The following is a 26,240-nucleotide window of genomic DNA, read 5'->3' as shown; positions in this document are numbered from 1 at the left end:
CCTTTTGTGATTAAGAATATTACTGATATTAACCGCGTCAATTCCTTTGTTGGCATATTAAAGTTTAAGGAAAAAACGAATTGTTTTAGTTGCATTTTCTTCCGTAAAACGTGGGGTTTTTAAAAGCCTATAATTTGTAATATCCATAATCACAGATCCGAGCCTATATTCTGGTGTAAAATGGACTTTTCTTGACCTTTTCAAGAAGACTATTTAAAAGTTTCAAAGGGACAGAGTAGAGTTTGGTGCGAATATGATGTAGACCTAACTGTTGATTTACGTAAGGTAGTAATGATTCAAAAGAGACATCGTGTATTAAAGGTTTATTGTAAGACCGATGCCCATGACTACGCTTACGTCTCTGTGTATGGTTAAAAAGTCCCATCACATTTACATTGTTACACTGGGGACTGGAAAGATTTCCAACACTATTGACAATGTTCTTACATCCATAGGGAAAGGCTGTCCCTAGTTTTCTAATCCAGAACTCCTGTTGTCTAGGGAAAGGTGTACTCGGTGATGGACTGTTTGTGTGGTGGTAAATCTTTTCTGGAATTCTAACTTTCATTGACAAAATAGAATGATCAGGTAAATTAAAATGCTTGTATAAAAGCTGCTGACCCCCATTATTTATTTGAAATCTATGACCTGATATTCTTTTATTAAGTGATCCCTTGGTTTCCCCAACATAAACAAGTCCACAAAGATTACATTCTATTTCGTCGACAACATTAGAAGTTCTGCAGTTTAGATTTTCCCAAGCTTTGGTATAGAAGCTGTGTCCAGTAAGATTACTGGTGAAGGAAGTGTTAGTTATCAAAATGTCAAAGGTTTTAGAGTTTTTCGCAGAACATTTTGAAATAGAAGACATGGGATCGGAAAAGGAATCCTCAAATATATCTCTAATAGAAACCTTACATTCTTTCAATTTTTTGTATGAACTATTGGTTTTAAATGAACATTTTCATATTAATTCAAAGTAAAACGTTATGTTCAGAAAAAAGTAAAAGGAGGGAAATTTTCCGATCTAATTTTAGTCCTCTCTCTCTCTTTCTCTCTCTCTCTCTCTCTCTCTCTCTGTGCGTGTGTGTGTGTGTGTGTTCGAGGGTCTCTCTCTCTCTCTCTCTCTCTGGCATTAACAAAAGAAATTCTATAAATATTTGTAAATTAGTAAAAAGCTTAATATATTTTTGTTAAGATATGAAGTTAATTGTTTTAGCTATGAATTTCCACTATTACAAGAAAACCAAAGATGAATGATCATATGCTCTTGAAAGTTAAATAGTAATAAAATTGAATACTTGTATTTTAATAAATTCGTCCTTGATTTATGGACGAATTACGTGTTCCGCACCCCCTTTCAAAACAAACAAGTTCTTTGCATTCTACTTTTCAATTTAATGTAATGGAATCAGAAAATATCTTACAGAAGTTATTTTTATTGCTTACATGTATTTGAGTCTACAACAAAACGTAGCCCCTCACTATTTTATTCATTTTTTTAAGACTGCATTGAAGTTGATCACTGACAGTTACATGTTTCTTCATTAAGTGGACTGACGTTTTTTCATACTAGTTGTCAGGCCATTATTTAAACACTGAATTGTCTAAGGATTTTTCATGACAATGAACAAACGGCGGGCGTGACCGGTCGACTGAAGATGCTTACTCCTCTGCACCTAATCCACCTCTGCTCTGATGTTTTTAGAGGTCCGTGTTTGCTTTGCTCCAAATTTGCTTTGTTTTAATGGACTTCTGAGATTGAATAATGTTCGTTATCTTCATATTTCACGTTACCATTTACTAGTAAAGGGTTTCAAACTTAGAGCTATACTGGACACTTTCGGCCATTAAGCAGTGAGGGTTCTTCATTGTGTCAACGTCTTTTGTGACATGGGATCTACATTTTAAAGATCACATACGAAAGACCCATGACAATCATTTCTAATGCAGGGCGCTTGGCGAAGGAACAGTCACCTATGTTTGACGCGGAGCCGAGACCGAGCCTGATAAATCCCGATTATGAAGCGAACACTCTACAACTAGACTACCAGTCCCTTAAAATTAAATGTTAAAAATCTTTCAATAGATTTTTATGCTGCATTTGTAATAAATATCGTATCTTTGCAGTTGGATTAATTGTCTAAATATTATGAATTGAAGTGATAATTTTCCAAATTGGCAAGTTCTTCTTTTTTTTCAAAAAACTTGAGCAGGAAACGGGGTATTCAGGTATCCCAATGCTCGGACAGAGAAGGACTTCCTGCGACAAAAGCTGTGGACGGTAATTACAGCCAAAATTACCAAGCATGTGCACACACGGCGCCTTACCAATCAAAAGCTTGGTTTCAGGTGGATCTAAGGACGCCCTACAGGCTCAACTCTGTAAAAATATTTTACAGGAACGGTATGTACACGTAGAATAACGCCTTTGAAGTCAAATACTATTATTTACCCAGAAAAAGGTAAATTAGTACCTTGTTCAAACAATTCATTTGAATTTGCACAGATTGTTTTATCTTTAGATTTCTGGAAACCTTACCGTTTTCGTCAGTTCTACTTGGATGTTTCAAACACATCTACAAATTCTTCGACAACACATAGGGTTCAATGCTACAAGGATAACACTACACGTCCAGCCACGCCCCCTCCCGTGATTGAAATTCCTTGTAGACAAAGAGCACGATACGTCATCTTAGAAACCACATATAATGCTCCTGAAAACACACAAGAGACAGGACCTATGCTAGAAATCTGTGAAATAGAAATTTATGGTAACAATATAAATTGCTTTAAGAAAGACCAGCATGAACTAAAAAATATTAATAATTTAGACAAGACTAAAAAATAATGCATTTTTATATCCATATAATTTTCTTAATTGTTTGATGAATATTCTCAAAAAGTTAATGATAAATTGATTACAGTGAATGTTAACCTTGCAAAACTTTAAATTTATGTTTTTCTCGGTATTTTTTATTTTGTAGATAATCTCTTACATCTAAAAATACTTTTAAAAACTTTTAAATTCATCTTAATTTTGTGTGTTCATATTTTCATGATAAAGTGTAGTATAGTGTGAAATGGATGCTTTCTACATATCCACATCTAGTCTTATTAAAAATAATAACTTTCTTTTTTAATGTAAAGTTCAGATCTACATGTAGCTACGTGATATGATTGTAATAAAAAATAAAACAGTTAAACCTCTTTAACCGATTCAAGAAAATTTTTAAGGTTATGGGCAAGGGTTTTTTTTTTTTGTATGGAGATTGAAAATTTTTGACCAACTTACTGTATGTTCATGTATGTTGTGCGTCGTATTTTCCCCGCCTCTTCCTTATATAAAGATACTCCTACATTCAATCATAATCAACCATTTCAAGTCTTTCCTTCACATTGTATGAATAGAATTCAATAGTATAATCATTAAATCAAGAATAAGGCAAGAAACCTGTGCAAGACTTCTTCAAACTAAAATCGAGTGGTTGATGACATGGCAGCTCATACGTTTAGAATAGTGTAGTGTAGAAGTGTATTTAATCATACTGTTCTTTAAGACACAGTCTCCAGGAATTTGAAGAAAAAATCGAAAGAGATATGTAATTCATTAAATGTGCAGTGTTTGGAGTTTTTTTTTTTTAGTTCAGATGAGCTTTCCTAAACTATTTCATTTCAAATGTGCAAGGAGGCCGAGGGTTCGAGGAATAGCATTAAAGTTCTTGATTCGATGATAAGCTTAGTATGACTTTGCCTGTAACTGCGCATATATATCGATAGAGAAAATACTCGGCAGTAATTTTTTTCCTACTTGTAAGCCAAAGTTGTGTGAATCTGATACTAGGAATTATATAATCTAAAACGTTAGATATCAGCGAAAAAAGAGAATACATTTAATTTAAAATCACTTTGGCGACATCGGGAACTCTAAATATGAAATCAAAACAATGCATGAGAATCTACAGAATGAGGTTAAAGAAATAAATTCTGGTAGGAATAGAATTTTGAACTTATTTTATATGACACAATAATAAGTTATGCTTTTTTTTCTTTCTTTTGTTTTCATAATTTTTTTTATTTGTAGTATATGTTTGTGTAATATGTTGTAGCATTATATCAAGCAAATAAAAAGAAATGGAATCTGGTAAGCTAATCTATAACTTTAAAGAAAAATGATAAGATCGGATATAAAGATTATTTTTTTTGCTCTATCAAAAAAGATAACTTATTAGTGACTGACAAACATTAAAATTAAGAGCATTAAATGGTCCATCCCATCGTTAGCACTAGTAAATTCACGATCTCAAATATTTTGGAAAGTTCGTATGAGGTCCATGAAAATTGAATAAAAGTATGGAATCATTAAGGTTTTTGAACAACTTTGCTTCTTTGATGCTATACAAATTCTCAATACTTTTTGAGATATCAGGAAAACACTTTTGGCCCCTCTAGCTCCCTTATTTTAGGGGCCAGCCCCTTATTGTTGATATCCTTTGAAAGATCATTCTACACAACTTTTGTTCTATATGTTCTAACAAAATATTTATAGGTAAAAATATATTGTAGAAAAAGTGTTAGAAATTTTGAAAAACCCGATAGGACTTTTTTCGGGCCATAGCGAGCGTCGGCGTGCAGCAATTCCGGTGAGAATGAAATACGTTTGTCACATCTACATATATTGTTCTTTCAACTCTGAAAATCTCAAGTTTCTCTCTTAAGCCTTTTTTGAGCAAACTCGCGGACAAACCAACTCTCTAAAATTCATTAAAATGCAGAAATCTCGGAACCGGAAGTGACGTCATCAAAACAAAAAAAAATATATGTCTAGATTTTTTATGTTCTATCAGACCTGAGAGTTTCATGAAAATCGAGCAAGCCGTTTCCGAGAACTCGCGTGCACAAAATCGGTAAGAGAAAGAATAATAAAAACTGTGGAAAAGAAACCTAAAAATAACAAGAAGGTCTTAATTCCATTAAAAAGTAAACTACAGATTTCCACAGTGCTTTGGATACCTTTATTTTGGCCTTTTACATCTATATAATTTATAATAAAAAGATTATGTTTTAAATAAAAATACATGTTAACTAAATATGTCAAATAAAGTAGCAGAATATTGAATGAATAAATTGAAAAAATCAAATAACTTAGAAATAAAGCTAAACTTAAGGCAATGGATTGTAATAAGCAATCTTCAAAACTGATATATGTTCCAGCTTCTATGACAGAAAGAATAGATTGATTCAAATTAATGTACATTAATAGCTAAATGTGCGTTAGTTACGCTTGGAAAGAAAGTTTTTTTCACTTTAGATCATCACGGGAAAAAAAAGTTGCTTAATTTAGAGGTATACTATTCAGAAGACTCGCTCCTAAAATCACCGACATGTCTGTCTCTCCGTCCAATACCTCTTTTTTTCACGGAGGTTTATTTTTTTGTTACTAGTCTAATCTGGTTCATACTTCAACCAAAGAGTTTCCACGGAGTAAATGGTATGTGTAATCTTGATTAAAGTTTCTATGTCAAAGAAAAAGGTCAAAATAATTTTCGACTTCAAAAATATATTTTCTGCTCTGCATCACAATCTCGTCCATTTTTCAAGACGGGTTAATGAACATTTTCGGAATCTACGACACCTGACATCGCACTACGAACAGCGGACTGCAAACAAAAGACAACTTACGGGGAGCGTATACAAATACGTTTTAACATTTACCTGAGAATATTCTCTCAATGTCTCTGACATCTATTAAAACGAAGAAATTTTTAAAAATTAAATAGGTCAGAATTGTAGAGATTGAGAGAGATAAAAAATATTTCGATCTCGGCACATTTTGCAAACAATTGAATTACTACATTAATTGATCATAATTAAAAATGTGTATCTTTACATTATATGCAATTATGGCGGATTCAGAGGGGTTACGGAATGCACCCCTCCCTTTGATTTTGAAAGAAATAAAACAAATTAAATAAGGATTGTAAAAAAATGTTAAAAAGAGGTGAAAAGGAAAGAGTTGTGACTGTATCCATGTTATTGGAATTTGAATGTGTACATTGTAACAGACAATAATAAAACTTTATACTAGTATTTGATTTATCTTTTTCAGCATTATGAAGTCTTTCAATATTTCGATTTCTCTCCACTGCACACGAAATTAGAAATTTAACTGATTTTTTTTTATTTTAACACTTTATACACATCAGATCGGTTACACAGCAAATTGTGCCACGTACGTATCACGTACGCTAAACGTATGTGATACGTACGTGACTTCACGTACGTACCACATGAAAAAAGCACCACGTATGTTAAATGTACGTTTTCACACGTATGAATATCATGCGTGACACGTACGTTAAATATACGTATTGACTACCATACGTTACACACATGTTGCACACGTACGTTATTCATATGGTTCACGTATGAATAACGTACGTGCAACGTGTGTGTAACGTATGTTTTCAGAAACATGCGTTTAACATGTTTGTTAAATGCACTGCTCATATGATAAATGTACAAGTACCATACATGTGCCAAACCATGGTTAAACATATGTTTTGACCACCGAACATTCTTTTTCACATATATATTGTAAACATACTTGAAACAAAAATTATGTGCAATTAAAATATTCATTTCATGCATTTGACATAATTTTCTTCAGGGGCTTATTTTCTTTTCATCTGTTGAATGATCCACATTTTGAAGGTACATATCTGGATATCCTTCACCTCAAATTTCCTGATCCTAATTGCTCTATAAGCAATCACAACAATTACATATTCAAATTTAAGCCAATTTTAATGTTGAGATGTTAACATTAATTCATTCTTCTGCAATTTCTCCCTTTCATCTGTAAAGAAAAAGAAAATATCAAATGAATTTGCATATGGAAAAAAACATAGTTTTTTTTTCAGAACATTATTATTTTCTACATATAACTCCTGGTTGACTTCCTTTAGAACTAGACTAGAACTGTCCAATATGGACAAATACCCCCCACTGGGTTTTTCAGAGAAGATGCCAAGTCACTAATGCTAGTATTTTCGGATCTAAAAGGTGTTCAAAAATTGTTTATACATTTAGAGAGAAAATTTACCAGTAATTGCTCATTATATTTTTTTAATGAATGAAACTTTGGCATAGCCTAGTAATACAGCAATAGTAATAATAATATTGTTTTTTATTACATTGAAAAATTAATAACAATTTTTTAAGTATTTCTCTGTTGGAAAGTATGGATGCATTATTTATCCATTTTTTCTACAGTATGTGACTATAGGTCAGGATCATGACACACCCTCAGGTCATAAACAATCTTTGTATGAAGTGGATAATCCCAACATCCAAAATTATCCTCCATAGGAAAGATACAGACCGAACACGAATTATGAACTTTTTCTGTCAGTGACCTTTAACTTGTCCAAATGACCTTAAGTCAGGTCATGACACACCTTCAGGTCATAAGCAATCTTTGTGTAAACACAAATTATGATTTTTTTCTGTCAGTGACCTTGAACTTGCCCAAATGACCTTGGGTCAAGGTGATGACACACCCGCAGGCCATAAGAAATATTAATATAACATATGGTTTTGTTGTTCTTGAGCAGAAATTTTTTAAAGATTTTTCCCTACATATGCCTTTGTAAAAACTTGATCCCCAATTGTGGTCTCTCCCTACCCCAGAGTTCATGATTTGAACAAAATTGAATCTACACTACCTGATGATGCTTTCATATAAACATGATTAATCATGGCTTTTCTGTTCTTGAGAAGAAGATTTTTTCCTATATATTCTATGTAAAACTTTGATCTCCCATTATGGTCCAATCCTATCCCCAGAGGATCATGATTTAAACAAACTTGAATCTACACACAGCCTGAGGATGCTTCCATTTCAAAATGACTATTCATGGCTTTGCTATTCTTGAGGAGAAGAATTTTAAAGTTTTTTCCCTATGTATTCCTATGTAAAATATTGATCCCCCATTGTGGCCCCTCCCTACCCCTGGGGGATCATGATTTGAACAAACTTGAATCTACACTACTTGATGATGCTTCCTTATCAATATGACTAAACAAGGCTTTGCTGTTCTTGAGAAGAAGATTTTTTAAGATTTTTTCTTATATATTCCTATGTAAAACTTTGATCCCCCTTTGTGGCCCCAACCATCCCCGGAGCTCATGATTTAAACAAATTTGAATTTACACTTTGACATACAAGGTTTCCTATAAGTTTCAACTTTTTTGGCCCAGTGGTTCTTGAGAAGAAGATTTTTAAAACATCCCACTAAATTTTCACTGTTTCTTAAGGTAGTATGGGATACCTCCACGTTATGACGTATTTCCGTTTGAAGTATTGTTTTGATTTGGGTTGTTGATTTGATAACCCATATTACATATGAATAGTCAAATACTTGTGACTTTTTGTCTATTTTGTACAAATAACATTTTTGTGAAAACCTGTATATAAATAGCTTTATCAAGCTATTTTGAATAGCTTAATAAAGCTATTTTGAATAGCTTAATAAAGCTATATAGCTATTTCAAGCTATAAAGCTTAATCAAGAGATTGTACCAGACCTGTTGATTTTAAACATTATCTTGATTAGTTCTCCAAATTCACTCTGAACTGTTAAGTAAAAAAAAAGTATTTGGTCTGAGGTGTACTTTTGTACAAAAAATTCCTGTTACAGTATTTGAAAATGTCACCAATTTTAGAATATTATATAGTCCCAGCAACAATAAAACTTTTAGGGATTTTTTTCACTTGTTGACAAAAATTAAATAATAATTTTACTAATTAATTAAATGAATTAAAAAGGATTGAATTTAATTATAGTTGACGTACATTTATCGTATACATGTATGTAAAAGTACCATTAATATAGAAAATATACAGCCTTCTCAAACACAGTCAGCTTTTCACACACATGTAAAACAATTTTTATTAACCTACATGTAACATAGCTGATAACACTCATACTTGTCATTAATGTACATGTAATGTGTGGTTTTTAATACATGTAAACCATGCATATATTAACATATGTGTAATGTGTGGTTGATAATAAAAGTAAACCCTGTGTGTGAAATATGTCTAATGTGTGGTTTATAATACACATGTAAACTGTGTGTTTATTAACATATGTGTAACGTATGGTTGACAATACATATGTAAACCACATGTTCATTAACGTATGTGTAACGTGTGGTTGACAATACACATGTAAACCATGCGTTTATAAACGTACGTGTAACGCGTGGTAGCACATACCATATGTAACACGTACGTGAAACGTACGTAACACGTACGTGTATTCCAACCGCACGTTTCACGTACGTTATGTGAAACGTATGTTGTCACACGCATGTTATCCATACGTTATACCACGTACGTGTAACGTGCGGTTGGAATACACGTATGTGTTACGTATGTTTCACATACGTGTAACATATGGTATGTGCTACCATACGTTACACGTACGTGGCACAATTAGCTGTGTAAGATGATATAGAAACTAAAGAGTTCTTCTTTGTTCTTTTTCTTTGTTCTTTTTTTTTCAATACATTGGATATGAAAAAAAAAATGAAAAAAAAGTTACAACGAGGAATTAAAATTTGCAAAATTTGATTTGAAATATCCAAAAATACATTGCTAAGCTGACGTTATAGAGTGATTTTAAAAACTCAAAATTTAATGAAAGGAAACAAATATGAAAAATGCCCTCTACAATTTTAAAGATAAAATAATTGATATAAGCCCCGTTCACATGCGTTGATTTACTCACAGGGTGTAAATTTTGCATACGTGCAAAATTTCACCCCTGTGTAAAAGTATATTTGCTAAGCGTTCAAATGGTACTTAATAAATTAGATCAAATGGCAATGATTCATGAAGATTAACAAAAAAAAAAAAAAAAAAAAAAAAAAAAAAAAAATGGCGGATTATTTTAGGTTCAGAAGAAGGAGGATAATCCCTTACTGTGTATTTTTAGGTTTTTGCGCTTGGCTAGGTCGTTTAAGGGATCAATGGGCTAGGGAAAGGTCAACAAACTGATATGACAGAATTGCTTAACAAATGTTTGACGATTCTCAATCGATTGAGAACTTTCGAATGATAAGACGTGCATTCGAAATGCTTTGTAAAGATTTGGACAATTACTTAGCTCCCAAGGAAAAATGTGTTTGCCAGCCACTAGAGGTCCAAAAGCTAGTTGCTATGATATTTTACTGGCTGTCATCGACAACAGAGTACCGAACAATCGGGAACTTGTTTGGTGTTGGAAAATCAATCGTGTGTGAGTCTGTACAAAAGGTTTGCAGTGCTATTAACGATAACCATCTACAGATATAATGTTTCTTTTTCAACAACAATCTTTAAACAATCTCTCGGGAAAGGGGGCACATCGTTATTTTAGGAAAAGTTGAGGAGAACCCCCCACTTCAATACCACGTGCATGTGTACACTTGTACAGTGAAGAGTAGTGTTAATCATACGAATAAGAAGGAAATGTGATTATCAAGTACAATTCATCCAGACTACAAAGTATATTTATTTATATTCACTTTTTGGCACGCTCCCTTACGTGAAAAGTCCGCTGTCCGAAGTCCGCTGTCGGGTGTCTGAGATTCCGAAAATGTTTAATCAAAGTATTCTGAAAGATAATATCTGCAACCACAAATTACGTTAAATCTTGGTCACTTTTAAGTATATGCAATTCTACGAGGATCCTTCAATAAATAATGCAACTTAAAGTATGTAATAAATAATGTAGAAGTTTTTGATTTCATTTTTTCAAAGTTGAAAGTTCTATTAAAGAGCTCTTATCTGGGAAAACCTCGTTATTTTTCCTACTGTCCTCGCAAAGAAATTTCACTTTTAAAGTAAGCATGGTCACTACACTGAGCTGAAAACTGTTTAAAATTATCTCTGTCGAGATAAAATGAAAAGTGGGCTTCTTCAAATAAATCGCCGAACTCAAATAAAATATACGATTTTTATATGTGGAAAGAATTAGTCTTTAACGCTGTATAGTTTTCAGATGGATTCAGAAATTCAAAAGTACATTGAAAAGACATAAAACATTTCATCACCACAATTTTTTATAGAATTCTGACGAAGGAAATGAATATAATGTTATCAGATAGTTAACATTTTCTTACAAATACCGAAGAGAAAACACGCCTTAAATGTGCCACCGGTCTATTTAAAAACAAATTTTTAAGAAATTAGAAGATTTGATAAAGTTGCGTGATGAATGAAAAACATGTGTACACTTTTTATAATCGGAAAGGAAAATCCATAATAAAATGTTGAATCAAAGAAAATGCTGTCGTCTTATTATTGTAAGGAGAAGCAAGGGCTCTAAATATGTTTTATCAGTTTTCATTTTTTTTCAAAGAGGTCCAATAAAACATATTCATACACCCAAATGAAGTACCATCAATGGTAACTTTTATGTTCAAATTGCTCTATTGAAAGATAAACAGATTTCCTGCAAAGGAAGTCCAAATATCGGTCCCCATGGTAATTTCCTGTACCTGACAACGCTGCTGCAAAGAAGCATAGAGGAAAAAAAACGAAATTTTAAAGAAGAGAAAGGTTTACAGATCTTTACCCCCCCCCCCCCAATATTCGCTAAATCTCAGTTATTGTGAGATCTTTTTATCCCCAAAAGACATGAAAACAATTAAAGGAAGCTCGTACAATATCAGATATGTCATGGAAGGTAATATTCATCAGTGTCTTTGGGGCATTCCAGAAGATGAGTATGCTGAGGTTTCCTGGTCATAGGTACAGAGACCTAAGACCTGTGTATAGGGTAACAGGGGATACTTTGAGGGATTGAAAATATAAAGAATGTGTAATTATTCTTATTTTTAGATGACCTTTTGCATTATTTATTGAACGACCTGTACTTACAAGGGTGTGGATTGGATGCAAAAATAAACTTTTATTGGCATTATCAATACAACGAGTATAAATCTGCTAGTTGTTGTTGCCTATGTATTTTTTCTCTTTCTACTAAAGGATACAACCAGGTGTCAGAGAGAGGCAAAACCATCACTGAAGTTTATTCAGCCCTGTATGGTGTAATTACAATTCTCTTTTTAAGTATATCTCTCAACATATGCTTTACTGTGCGGTGAGTTTTGATTGAAGCATATATAAAAGTAAACATTTGAAACTAAACTGAATTTCTCTTTCTTTTAAGTCAGATGACAACAATTAATTATGGCTTTAATGTTTGATTACATGTTTCAGAAAGGTAAGAAAAACCATGTATAAAAGACAAAACTCAAAGATGGTAAATAAGCAACAGAATCCAACGAAAGACGCAAAAACAACTGTACATGATATAAAAGAAGATAACGTAGGCTATGAAGAACTTGGGCAATTAGGTCAACCCTCTCATTATGATGAACTTAAGTGAATGCAGTCCAAGAATTGAAGCAATTTTAAATTCTGTGTTTTTATCTTGGAATGTGCGACTTTTTTTAATGTTAGATTGAACTGTTAATGACAGGATTGAAGAGGATGTTTAACAAGCCTTTACTTTATTGCTTGCTTAGGGTGATAAGCTTTGTTCATTAAAATTATTTACTCTTATTATATTTCAATTGACTCTCAATATCTTTATCTTTGATAACATTTTTTATGATTTTGCAGAGAGAGAGAGAGAGAGAGAGAGAGAGAGAGAGAGAGAGAGAGAGATTACTTATTCTTTTTTTTTTAAAGAGTCTTTCTTTTTCTTGTGTTTTTTCAACATTAGTAGTAAAATTATTTGCTTTTACCCTACACCATTCAAAGAAAAGCAGTAAAACAAATGAAAAAAATCTTTATTTTCCCCTGAATAAGTAAATAAGGAAATTTTAAATTAGTCTCATGATACAAATTGTTATTAGGCGCCGATATATCTAAAGGAATTGCAACTTAGTTTTTTTTTCATTTTTATGCCCCAATAATCGAAGATTCGGGGGCTTATAGTTTTTGCCCTGTCCGTCCGTCTAGCTGTCTGTCTGTCTGTTTGTTCGCAAAAACTTTAACCTTACCCATAACTTTTGATTGGTTGGAGCTATGGCTTTCATATTTCAAATATGTATACCATGTGACAATACCTTTCTTTGGGTACCATCATATTTGACCTTTTGACCTTGACCTTGGAGTTTGACCCACTTTTGCAAAATTTTATGAGACTTTAACCTTGGCCATAACTTTTGAACAGTTGAAGCTTAGGCTTTCAAACATCATATATGTAATTCTTGTGACACGACCTTCCTTTGGATACCAAAAACTTTAACCCTTTGACCTTGACCTTGGAGTTTGACCTACTTTTGAAAAACTTTAACCTTGGCCATTTCCTTTGAACAGTTGAAGCTAGGGCTTTCATACTTCACACATGTAATCCTTATGACACGGCCTTTCTTTGGATACCAAAAACTTTGACCCTTTGACCTTGACCTTGGAGTTTGACCTACTTTTGAGAAACTTTAACCTTGGCCATTACCTTTGAACAGTTGGTGCTAGGGCTTTCATACTTCACACATGTAATCCTTGTGACACGACCTTTCTTTGGATACCAAAAACTTTGACCCTTTGACCTTGGAGTTTGACCTACTTTTGAAAAACTTTAACCTTGGCCATAACTTTTGAACCGTTGGTGCTAGGGCTCTCATACTTTACATATGTAATCCTTGTGACAAGACCTTCCTTTGGATACCAACAACTTTGACCCTTTGACCTACTTTTGACACTTTGACCTTGACCTTGGAGTTTGATTACTTTTTGAAAACTTTAAACTTTTCCATATCTATTCAATGGTTGCTGCTTGGGCTTTCATATTTCACAGATATATTACTCGATACAAGACCTTACATTGGGTATCAACATATTTGATTTGCGTTGAGAAAGTTTAACCTTTGCTATAAGTTGCCATAAGGGGGAATCAGCGTTTCAGAAACACATCTTGTTCATTCGTATGTTCAAGCATAGAAAAGAAATGTATGTCCATCATATGTCTGGTATGTTTTTCACCGCTTGCATAATATACGTAATGCATTATATACATACATGTATATGTGAGTATATCAACAGTTTAATGTTCTACCAAGCCTCTTTCTTTACTCCTCACTAAAATATTAACAGCAGTGAAGAAGAAACGTCAGGTACTGTGCAACAATGTATTCGAGAAGTAGTGTAAATCAGATGTGGATACTTAAAAATTCCAAGTAACTTTTGGAATATTTCAAGTCACAAAATTTTACAAAAATCAATAACATCAAAACTTACGACTTTTCAACTCTACGTATATACAACTATTCCCCACGATAAACTGAAGTCCAGGCTTTTTGACATCACAGACAGCTACTTTTTCAATAAAAATGGAATTCGCAAATTTACTTACCTTGTCATTGGTCATTTGCAAAAATTTTTTTAAGAAGCATTCTGATTGTACACACAAGTACTCTGAAGTTGATATTAAGTACCAGTCCATATAAAAATCAGACAAAATGTGTATAAAAGTGATACATGAAGGTTCTCAGAATTTGATGATTTTCCACACATAGATTTCTCTTGCACTATGATCCATGTATGTAAAATAAAAAATGTTTTAGTTCATGGTTACTATGGAAACCTGGCCAGAGAAATTTCCCTAGCAACCGGCCAATTTTTCCATGTGGCAGGACAAAAAGTCCCTTATCTTTTAAGACTTGAAATGAAATGTAAACTTAAATAAAATTATTTCTCTTCACTAGCATGAAGAAGATACACATTTTAAGTGTTTTAACAACCCAACACGAAGATATCATATTTAAAGTTAGTTCTGTAATAGACATTGGAAGATATACATGTTTGGCAATTTTTGCTGATTCAGCATTTTTCTTGATTTTGGCAATATTCAAGGTCAAATTAAAATTTGCATCTAAAAATTTCAGCTTTTGCATGTATATCACATAAAAGTAAAGAAATGTCTCTAATGAAATCTGAATTCAAACACGTGGGGTTTTTGAAAATTAGTGTCCGTTGCCTAGCAACAATAATGGATGTTTTGATAGATAAATAGTGAATAATTGTGCAATGTTACACAGAAAAATTGTATAAATTGTTATATTAGAGTACTAGAAATAAATTTTAAAGTGATAAAACATATATCAGACTTCTTAACAAATTAATGACTATTGTACAGTTACTTACCTCCATGGCAACAGCAAATTCCCCATAGCAACAAGGCCGCAAAGCTTAATTTTGGCAGATATTCATGTACAGTGGTAAGAAATGTTTCAAATTTAGTCCTAAAATTACAGTTTAGCAAAATTAAAAATGTATTTTGGACCTCATAAAAGTATTTTTGTTATATAAATTTCCCATGGAAACAATTTTGAGAACATAACAACCACTTGATTTCATTGAGTGTTTGAAAGATTCATTCTCTGCAATTAATTTGACCTTCATATATGAGCAGGAGAATACATAGTCACGGAATTTCTTCAAACATGCTATATGTGTTACCAAAGAATTTGAAACCATTAACTCACATAAGGCAAATATTTGTTGCTATGTAACATGGTTACCATGGCAACGTGCCCTAAATTTTGAAAAGAAAAAAAAAAACATGTAAGAACATGTTCAGAGTCTCATTATTAATGTCTACAGCAATTCAGAAAAGTGACAATGACTGTGTGGAGAAGTCAAAAACGTGCTGTCTTGTATGCAAATGGACAATGTAATTGGATACCTTTAACAGGTTGGGGAGAAACGTAAATTCCGCTATAATAGTGGTATATCACTATTATAGTGAAATTTCGCTATATTTTCAGCCCTATTGACCCTCGATTTCATCAAATTACATGCTTGCTGTTTTAAGCGCTAGTCATGGTGGGTATAAAAATAATTGGCACCCTTACATTTTATGAATTTTATTTAATTTTCTGCCGATGCGTTTAATAATGCGAACACACTTTTTAAAACGGAAGTTACATTTTTAACATAGCAACCAGTGATTTCAGTAGTATCAAAGAAAGACTGAATTTCAATTTCTCTCACACATGTGCACATATTAATGCTTGTAATAACTTTCAAGCAGAATTGAAAGAGGTTTGTCCAATTTACAGAAGAAAGGATGATTTGTGTCTGCATTGTAACGGGTATGGAGGCCCGTTGTGACGAATGAAAAAAAAACTCATTACATGTATACTTTATTCTGATGGAACCGATTTTGTATAGTTCAATTGCAATAAATCGTTATATGAAGCATAAAAGTACTTAATGATTAATTTATTCTGATATATTCATAATACATTTTCATCCACCAAAAATTTCACGAAATGTAGCTGCACTTTCCAAAAATAAAAGTACGTTTATAATTAGTGATAAAAGAATATGACAGAACTATACTTCATATTTGGATATTGGAGAAAGAGATTGATGGCAAACCAACAACAAACATTATGATAAACCTGATGACCGCAACTTTTCTATCGTCAACTTCCCTTAGTTATGTAGGAATATACCATCACCTGAATATGGGGTTTCTGTCTCACAGTTGATTCAATATACGCAAGAGCATGCTCTCCGTCCGAACAATTTTAAAACGAAGCAGGCTTCTGACAAATAATGAATTAAGGGTATTTCCGAAACCTCCCTTGAAGTCAACACTTCGCAAATGCCATGGTCAATACTATGATCTTATATACAAATACAATCTGTCAAGTTGGGTCGAATGTTGACTGACGTCTTTCATGCGAAATTTTCATCTTGAATTGACTATGGATTTTTCCGTTTATACAATCACGACCAACAGCACAAGGCGGGTGTGACCGGTCGACGGGAGGGGGGGGGGTGCTTATCCCTCCATGGCTGCTGATTTCATAGGTTCGTGTTTGCTCTGCTCAAAATTTATATTTTATCAATCGCCTTTTGAGTTTGATTACTGTACAATATCTTCATGTTTCATTGAAAATACTTGTTTAATTTTCAAATTACAAAGTTTTTCTCCTTTTATTTCATTTCTTGTTGCAGAAATAATCTAATTCTTGCATAATTTTAATTAAGATTTCATAGCCTTTTTTCAGTATAGAATGTAGTAAAAATTTCAAGCAATTTAGACAATAAATAAATCGTGCAAAATTTATACATGTAAAATGTCACTTCTACAAGTAATCCCATGCAAGAAAAAAAATTGTCTTTTCCAAATAAGACTCCTTACTCCTGGTAACTAAGATCTTGTAAAGTCACTAGATTACTTTATAATCAAGGCCGCTGAGGCAAGTGAGGCAAATACTAGTACCTACCTCACTAAAAATTTTGAGTATTTTTTTTTTAAAGTATTACTTTGAACTTAAATAATTTGTGTCATGCACTTGATGAATACTTTCAACATTATATCTATTTTTCGGAAATATTGCATGAATACATAATTGTCATTTCGTCATAATGATAACTTGAGTGTGGGCCAATAGAAGCAATGCGAATTTTTGAGTTGTTGGTAAAAAATTGATCTGCTGTATGTTGGCTTCTTTCTGGCGACAGGGGTGTATTTCTATTTGATTGGTGTATAATTTAACACAAGTTGTTTACAGGTGCATATTAAAAAGAAATGGAATTCAAAGCATTGTGAAACAATAAATATTCTTTCCACGACCACTTTGTTTTATTTAATCTTTCTGACCCTAATTGAAAAAAGAGTACCACAAGGGAGATAACTTTATGTGTCATATTCAAAATTCTTTTAAAACAAACAAAAGCTAAAAAAAAGTTTTGTACTCCCTTAAGCATTAAAGGAACAATTTCCATGCTAACAAAGGGTTTCCATAGTAAAAATGTGTCATCTCAAAATTTAAAGTTATGATTGCACAATGTATTCCTCTAGTGAATATTTGGGATGAGTACATCGAATTCCACCTACAATTTGTGTGCCATTACTCTTCTTCAAGACAATGGTTATATAAAAAAATGCTTTAACTATTTATCAGATATATCTAAGTTGTTACATGCATGTGTTCAAATTTGTTGCCATGGAATATGTTAATACATAAATACTTTCATTAGACCAAATTACATTGTCCATTTGCATACAAGACAGCACGTTTTTGACTTTTATACACAGTCATTGTCACTTTTCTGAATTGCTGTAAACATTAATAATGGGACTCTGAACAACATGTTAAGTTTTTCAAAATTTATGGCACGTTGCCATGGTAACCATGTTACATAGCAACAATTATTTGCCTTATATGAGTTAATGGTTTCAAATTCTTTGATAACACATATAGCATGTTTGAAGAAATTCTGTGACTATGTATTCTCTTGCTCATATATGAAGGTCAAATTAATTGCAGAGAATGAATCTTTCAAACACTCAATGAAATCAAGTGGTTGTTATGTTCTCAAAATTGTTTCCATGGGAAATTTATATAACAAAAATACTTTTATGAGGTCCAAAATACATTTTTAATTTTGCTAAACTGTAATTTTAGGACTAAATTTGAAACATTTCTTACCACTGTACATGAATATCTGCCAAAATTAAGCTTTGCGGCCTTGTTGCTATGGGGAATATGCTGTTTCCATGGAGATAAGTAACTGTACAATAGTCTTTAATTTGCTAAGAAGTCTGATTTATGTTTTTTCACTTTAAAATTTATTTCTAGTACTCTAATATAACAATTTATACAATTTTTCTGTGTAACATTGCACAATTATTCACTATTTATCTATCAAAACATCCATTATTGTTGCTATGCAACGGACATTAATTTTCAAAAACCCCACGTGTTTGAATTCGAATTTCATTAGAGACATTTCTTTACTTTTATGTGATATACATGCAAAAGCTGAAATTTTTAGATGCAAATTTTAATTTGTCCTTGAATATTGCCAAAATCAAGAAAAATGCTGAATCAGCAAAAATTGCCAAACATGTATATCTTCCAATGTCTATTACAGAACTAACTTTAAATATGATATCTTCGTGTTGGGTTGTTAAAACACTTAAAATGTGTATCTTCTTCATGCTAGTGAAGAGGAATAATTTTATTCATATTTACATTTCATTTCAAGTCTTAAAAGATAAGGGACTTTTTGTCCTGCCACATGGAAAAATTGGCCGGTTGCTAGGGAAATTTCTTTGGCCAGGTTTCCATAGTAACCATGAACTAAAACTTTTTTTATTTTACATACATGGATCATAGTGCAAGAGAAATCTATGTGTGGAAAATCATCAAATTCTGAGAACCTTCATGTATCACCTTTTGTCTGATTTTATATGGACTGGTACTTAAAAAGATGCTTGAGTTTCTGAATGACAACATCTATGTAGCTTTTGGGGGCCAGGTCTTCCACAAACTGTTGGAATTCCCATTGGTACCAATTGCACCCCCTTATACGCAGACCCATGACCTTGTCAAATACAATCAATCATTAAGTCAAATGCTGACTGGGGTTTTTCATACAAATTGTTTACCCAGTGCATTGTCGACGGATTTTTCCATCATTTCCCGATCATGATTTGGAGCACACGGCGGGTGTGATCGGTCGGCAGGGGATGCTCACTCCTCCATGACACCTGATCTGCTCTGCTCCTGATTTGTATTGTTTGAATGGACTTTTAGCTTGAATACTGTTCGTTATCTCCATATATCTCATTTCCCTAAAAAACAATTAATTGAAGCTTAGTCAGATCGTGTCTCTTTGTGATACAGAAGATATTTCATATATATTCATTAAAGAAGAGGAGAAAAGTAGAATTTTCATATGAACATGTCTAGCAATTTTGCACTATTATACATGTACAAAGAGGAAATTGTATAATGCCTTATACAGTTTTGCATAATGTTTTAAGTTATTTAGCGACAATGCTTCAGGTTATTTCCGACGATGGTTACTGAAACATTTAAACCCACTGATGCCGTTCTGTTCAGAATCCATTAATGATGTTTTTTTTTTCTTGACAGAATTTTTTGCGTCCTGAATTAGCATTACAGCCTTAAGATTTGGCATCATATACTACTGCCAGCCAGGCTAGTAATATCTTCAATCTTAATGTTCAGACGTGTTGACAGCGCCTTTGCCTCTCAAAAAATAATCAGTTCGATCATAATTATTCATTTTCAGCACTGTACACTAGTATTTGCCATTGTATGCTATAAAACATCGCTTAATTCAAGACAGTGATAAAGTGTAGATATTTTTAAAAGAATTGAAAAAGAATAAGAAAAATTAGAACACTTGCAGAAAAGTGAGTTTGTTCCGAGTATTTCTTTGTAGCGTGAATGTAAATCTTACAAAGGCTCTCAAAGACTTGACTAGTAGACTATATGTAAGTTTAGGGTGTTAAAATGTACTGCGTCAAATAGGATTGTACGTCGATGATTGGAATAAATTATATAAATTAATTTTTGGAACGCTAGAGGCAGAATCAAGTACCTTAGAGTAGTAAGATCGATTTGTCGACGTGAGCCCTATGTATTGATCAGATAAACGGACAAATCCGTAGACATGCATCGGACAAAATGGCCTAAAAATGGGTATCAGGGGTTTCATTTTCAATTTGTTCATTATAACAACCAGAAATGTTGTGAAATGTTGACTTTAAAAATGACTTTTGAAATTTCATTTTGGAAACGTGAACTCCATTTACAAGTGAAAGTGGAATATGACTTCTCAAAAATAGTAGAAGTTAACGATTGAAAAGCTGAAGTCATCCTCCAGCTGGTTGTCATATATAGTTTAGTTGCTAGTTTAAATTGACCGTCTTTAGTTAGTTAAATATTCAAATATTAAAGGACTTATCGCATGATCTTTCAAAAATCGTGATTTTATGAAAAATATTATCTACAACCTTGTTTGTTAAAATACTGAATACAATAAACGTTATTGAAAGCATATTTTAAGAGATATTGAAAGTTGAAATTCAAATACGGCAATATGCATATTTCAGTCGGATTTCGGCGAAATACTGCTCTGACGTCATATGCGACAATTCAGTGATAGAGAGATGAGAATATGTAAACGATTTACGGAGTTATCGACGACAAATGCAGCTTAATTAAGAAAAATGCTGAAAAAATTAATTCCTAGCGTGCTTTTTAATTACCATAGAAACATTAACTAGTTCTAAGGTATAAGGTTTTTGAGATATTTTCGTTTTTTTATTCGAAACATTCAGAATCTGTACAGCTCCGATTACGGCAATGTTTCGTGATCGGGAAATTATTTTTCAAGACTGCCATCCTTTACAAAACATAAGTAAATTAATATTATGCTAAAAACGAAGAATAACAGTTATATAATATTAAATTTGTAAATCAATGAAGTTAATACATGTGATAAGATGACAAATCAAATTGTATTGTGATGGCGAGTTTCTTCGTCTTCGCCGCGTCTCTTTCGATATCGTCGCTGCTATTTTTTACAATGTTAACAGATTTTTCAGATTTTTTCTTGATGACAACTTTAAAATATAAGGTTGGATATTCAATTTCATATCGATAAAATCAGTGAAATGGTCGTCCACAATGCAGAATATTCATGTTGTATCGCATATATTTTAGTAAGATTAACTATAGAGCTGATCAGCCATTGTCGCCTTTGACGTCACAGGGTCACGTGATCGCTATCTAATTAACTTAGATTTTTAATTCAGGGGTTTTCATTTGAGTCAATAATTGGTTAATTACCGCGGTTTATCTGCAGCAAAAACACAAAATTTATAAACTGTGGTTATAAGGAACGTTTTACGCTTTTGATTTCAAATAATTTAGAAACATGCGATAAGTCCTTTAAAGAGAAGAGACAAATCTGCGGTATCAATTTGACTTCACTGTCAAAAATGTTTTTAAAGGAACCCAATAAATGTTCAACTTTTACTTACAATAGAGTGTGGTCCTTCCTTTGAAAAAACTTGAATTTCCTTAATCAAAGATTGCTATTTTGGCAAGTTTGTTTGGAATTGGTCCAGTTGTTCTTGAGAATAGAAAATTCTATTAGTTAATATAGAAGAACAGATAGACAGACAACGCCAGACAATATGTTACCAGAAAAGCTCATTTGATGTTTTAGCTCAGGTGAAAAAAAAACCGATGCTATAGGTTTGCGCATTCAGCCTCGAGCTCATTTTGTAACACACCCAAAGCTCTCTTTAAGGAAATTGTAAAGATGAAGAACAGTGATAAAGTTCAAGATACAATAAAAAAAAAACAATACGAAAACAAAAGTAGGGCAAATTCACACGCTTCAGAAATTCAAGAGGTGGGAATATATATAGGAGTAATGATATAGAAAGAATTAATCAATCTCAAAAGTCCGTTGAAACAATACAAATTTGACTGGGATATACTAGTATATCAAATTTCACTGTCACAAGGTTTACGGAGTATTCCGTACAAAATGAGTATAAAAGGGCTTAAAATTTGTATTAATAATATCAGCCAATATTCGACCCAGTGACATGTTGTACGTGCCAACAAAGTCATTATGACTACCATAGAAGTTGCAAAATGTTTACTTTAAGTAAGATTATTGGTTACTTATAAAACTATTGTGTAAATCAAGTATCTTGCCTCGGTTTAGAAAATACTGATAATCTAACACAGATCATATTACCATTATTTTCATTTATTTATGGTATGTAGCTATAAATAAAGGAAGTTTAGAAGTCAATCCGTTGAACATAAAACTTATTCGTTAATTTTTCAATAAGGTTCTATATATTTTTTGGTATAACCAAATTCAAAACACAGGACTCTGTTGTTTTTTATATTATTATTACTTGTTTAGTGGGAATATCAAATTCATGTACAAAGAAAAAAAAGACTGTTCATTGATAAAGCATTGTCGATAGATCTAGTAAAAATTGTAAAACACTACTCATCTTATTGTTAAACAATATACAAGATAACTGCTCTCAGTTTACATTTTTACTTTTTATATCACTTAATTCATTTCCTCATTGATTACATGTGCTTTATACATAAATCTATCAAATAATGTATTGGATTTTTAATCGATCTTTATCTGTATCGGCGATTGATTGAATCGATCACTGGTCTACAAATTAAACATATAATATTTTGAATTTCTTGTGAGTTGTGTATGTGAGCAAAATAAAGAGAAAGTGAGCACTTTAAGTATACTCAAACTCGTAATTTTTAATTCGTGCATCTATATGATACAACGAAATCTTTTATTGAAAAGATTTGTAAATTCATCAGAAATCATAAGAAATCATAAAACGCAAAGGTATTGATAATTAAGGAGGAGAAGGACACATGGTCACATGATTCTGTTTAACTACGTCATAGTCTCCGTTTATATAAGTGCAAAACGTGTAAAGCGTCAGTTCTTGTATAAATTTTTGACAATGTTTTAACTTTAATTACCATCTTATTTAAAAAAAAAGTAAAAAGTTTCAACATTCTGGTAAACATTAACAAATTATGAAAAAGATTGATCCACTCCTCTGTTTCCAAAACTGCGCGTCCAACAAGTCGGTGACGTCATACACGATCTGTTAGTACAGCAAGATCATACTTGGTGAACACAGGGGCGGTATTATTATGTAAAAACAGGTCATAATCGGTATATGATGAAATATTTCGAGAAACGGGGAACACAAAAATTATTTTTGCATGGCTGATGACGGAAATCTTATGTAGGTATATCTTATTTCGCTTATTTAGCTTACGTGTGACGTCACAGTTGGTTTTTCCCGTACTCGAGAAATGTAACATGACACGTTTTTTGTCATGCTTATGTCCTCTTTAACGATGTCCTGTGAAATATTGAGGTCAGCTTCATCATTCGAAATTTTTACAGTTCATCAATAATTTGAAGGATTTGCATTTCAACGTAAATAAAAAAATATTGAATGATAGAATTTTTTGTAAATTACGTTTTTTATTGTTTAAGTTGTCTTAAAAAGTGCGTAATTTTCCATATCCAGATGCAGTGTGATTAGACAAAACTTGCTTTTTCGAATTTTCAATCTATTTATACTCTGTTTTATTTTAAAAGATACATGTCCACTTTAATATTTTTTTATATATGCTTAAAGAATCCCATTATGGACAGAGTGATGAGTCCGGAAACATGGAAAATTAAAACTCCACTTAGATACTGTAGGGCATAGTATTTGTCAATCAATATCTCCAAAATAAGGTAAGAAACCTAATCCCATTATGGACAGAGTGATGAGTCCGGAAACATGGAAAATTAAAACTCCACTTAGATACTGAAGGGCATAGTATTTGTCAATCAATATCTCCAAAATAAGGTAAGAAACCTAATGATATAACTGCTATATGATATGTGGGACATACGTAATAAGAAATATAAAAAATATGAAAAAATTGAATGACAAGTATTTTTTCAGCTCAAGGTCCTTCTCCTCCTTAATATACGACCCCCCCCCCCCAAAAAAAAAAATTGTAGAAATGCACATAATCATCATGAAATTCTGTTCTTAGATGAGATTAAGTAAGCAAACTCTATTTCATGTGACTCCTCTATTCCCAAGAATATCTCAGTAGAATTTCAATCAACCCTCAACTACTAAGAAAACCTAGTTTAACTTTTCAATAAAAAATTTCTTAGATATTTTATATATCATATCTTTTTCAAGGCTAGAAAAATCAAGGTTTATTGAATATCTTTTGATCTAGACAGGTGTAGAAGGTCTGTTTACAAGGTGAACAAGATCCCTTGGTTTTATTCTATTCTTCATTTTCATATAATATCGCAACTTTTAAATTAAATCAAATTTTTATCTTTTCTTACATTTGTAAATGCAGATTTTGAAGGAATTATATAACAGTCACATTTACTTTCTCACCGATGCGGGTCAACAGGAAGTAACAACATATTTCCTTGTCATTAATTATACAATTTAGCTTTTTTTTTCCTATTTAGCGTCCTTTGTAAATTGATTGCATCACTGACCAAACAACAGTTAAAAAGAAAATTATTAGGCATCTAGTAAAACAAAAAGCTCATCATTATCCGGAACTCAATCTACTTAGTTGATATTTCATAATTTTGAACATCTTCGGAACAGCGTATAATAAACTACCCTTTAGATTAGTATATGTATGTTGGGGAGTTTTTATAATAAATTTGTTTTCATAATATGAGTTGACCCTTGTCAAAAGTAATTGAAAGCTGTTTAAATAGGCAAGGAAGAACGTTAAAAAGAAACTACTTCTTTATTTGCACATCTTTTTAAGAGTTCTCTTGAGGAAATAAATGAAAAGGCTAAAAAAAAATAGCCTATCCTGCGATGCTTGGATAGCATAACTTCATCCAGTGTTATTGATATTACTTTCAGTACAACTAAAATGCACCCATTCCGATTGAGGCCAACTCTAAACAAATTAACAGCTCATTTTCTTTCCTTTCCCGTAATGGCTTCTAAGTATTGGGCATGTTTTCTACTGCTTTTTGAAAGATGTATCTGTTATGGTTTGTATGAGATTTTTTTTAGCATCATTTCATTCAAGCAACAATTTTATTTTAGAGCGATTCCTTTTATGGAATATGACTGTGGAAATAACTGTGATTAATTCTTAATCAGAAGTTGTCTTAGATAGTGAAAAATATTTGTATCCGCGCTAATTTAATGTGAAATATGTGGAGATAACGAACAGTATTCCAGCTCAAAAGTCCATTAAACAATACAAAATAGGAGCAGTGGAAACACTGACCTCAAAACATCAGAAGTGGGATCAGGTGCTATGGAGGAGTGAGCATCCCCTGCCGACCGGTCACACCCGCCGTGTGCTCCTTGGTATGATCGGGAAATAACGGAAAAATCCGTCGACAATTCAGTGTGTAAATAATGGCCTAACAATTAGTATGAAAAAAGTCAGTCAGCATTTGACTGAATGAAAGATTGTATTTGCTGACAAGGTCATTGTATCGACCATAGAACTTACGAAATGATGACTTTAAATGAGACTGCTGATATTCTTGTTTTATCAATTTATTTGTCAATAACGTACCTCGTTTTAGAAATTGTTCATACGTAGAGCATGTTCTGGCGTATCGAATCAACTGAGAGATATATACCCCGTATGCAGGTGATAAGGGTATATTGCTGCAAAAGTAAGGGAAGTTGACGAATTGAAAAGTTAAAGTCATTACGTTTATCATTAAGCTTTGTTGTTAGATTACCATTAACGTCTTTTTCTAATAAAATATCCAAATATGAAACAGATGTGTCAGACTCTGTAGTATC

The 26,240-nt window shown here is 32.4% G+C and overlaps 1 protein-coding gene across 1 annotated transcript in view; it reads left to right on the top strand.

The window, feature by feature from the left end:
- Positions 1-26,240, top strand: part of LOC133188056 (neurogenic locus Notch protein-like) — a 38,983-nt gene that overhangs the window by 1,086 nt on the left and 11,657 nt on the right. Inside the window, exons 2-3 of the mRNA XM_061323444.1 lie at positions 456-538; positions 2,217-2,407. Of these exons, the coding sequence (XP_061179428.1) occupies positions 456-538; positions 2,217-2,407 (274 nt within the window). The remainder of the gene's footprint in view (positions 1-455; positions 539-2,216; positions 2,408-26,240) is intronic.

The sequence above is a fragment of the Saccostrea echinata genome, unplaced genomic scaffold (assembly GCF_033153115.1).
Source record: "Saccostrea echinata isolate AGI-Se365-2 ecotype Australia unplaced genomic scaffold, CSIRO_AGI_Sech_v1 ptg000015l, whole genome shotgun sequence".
In the NCBI taxonomy this organism is placed as follows: Eukaryota; Metazoa; Mollusca; class Bivalvia; order Ostreida; family Ostreidae; genus Saccostrea; species Saccostrea echinata.
This window is presented reverse-complemented; position numbering and strand designations above follow the sequence as displayed.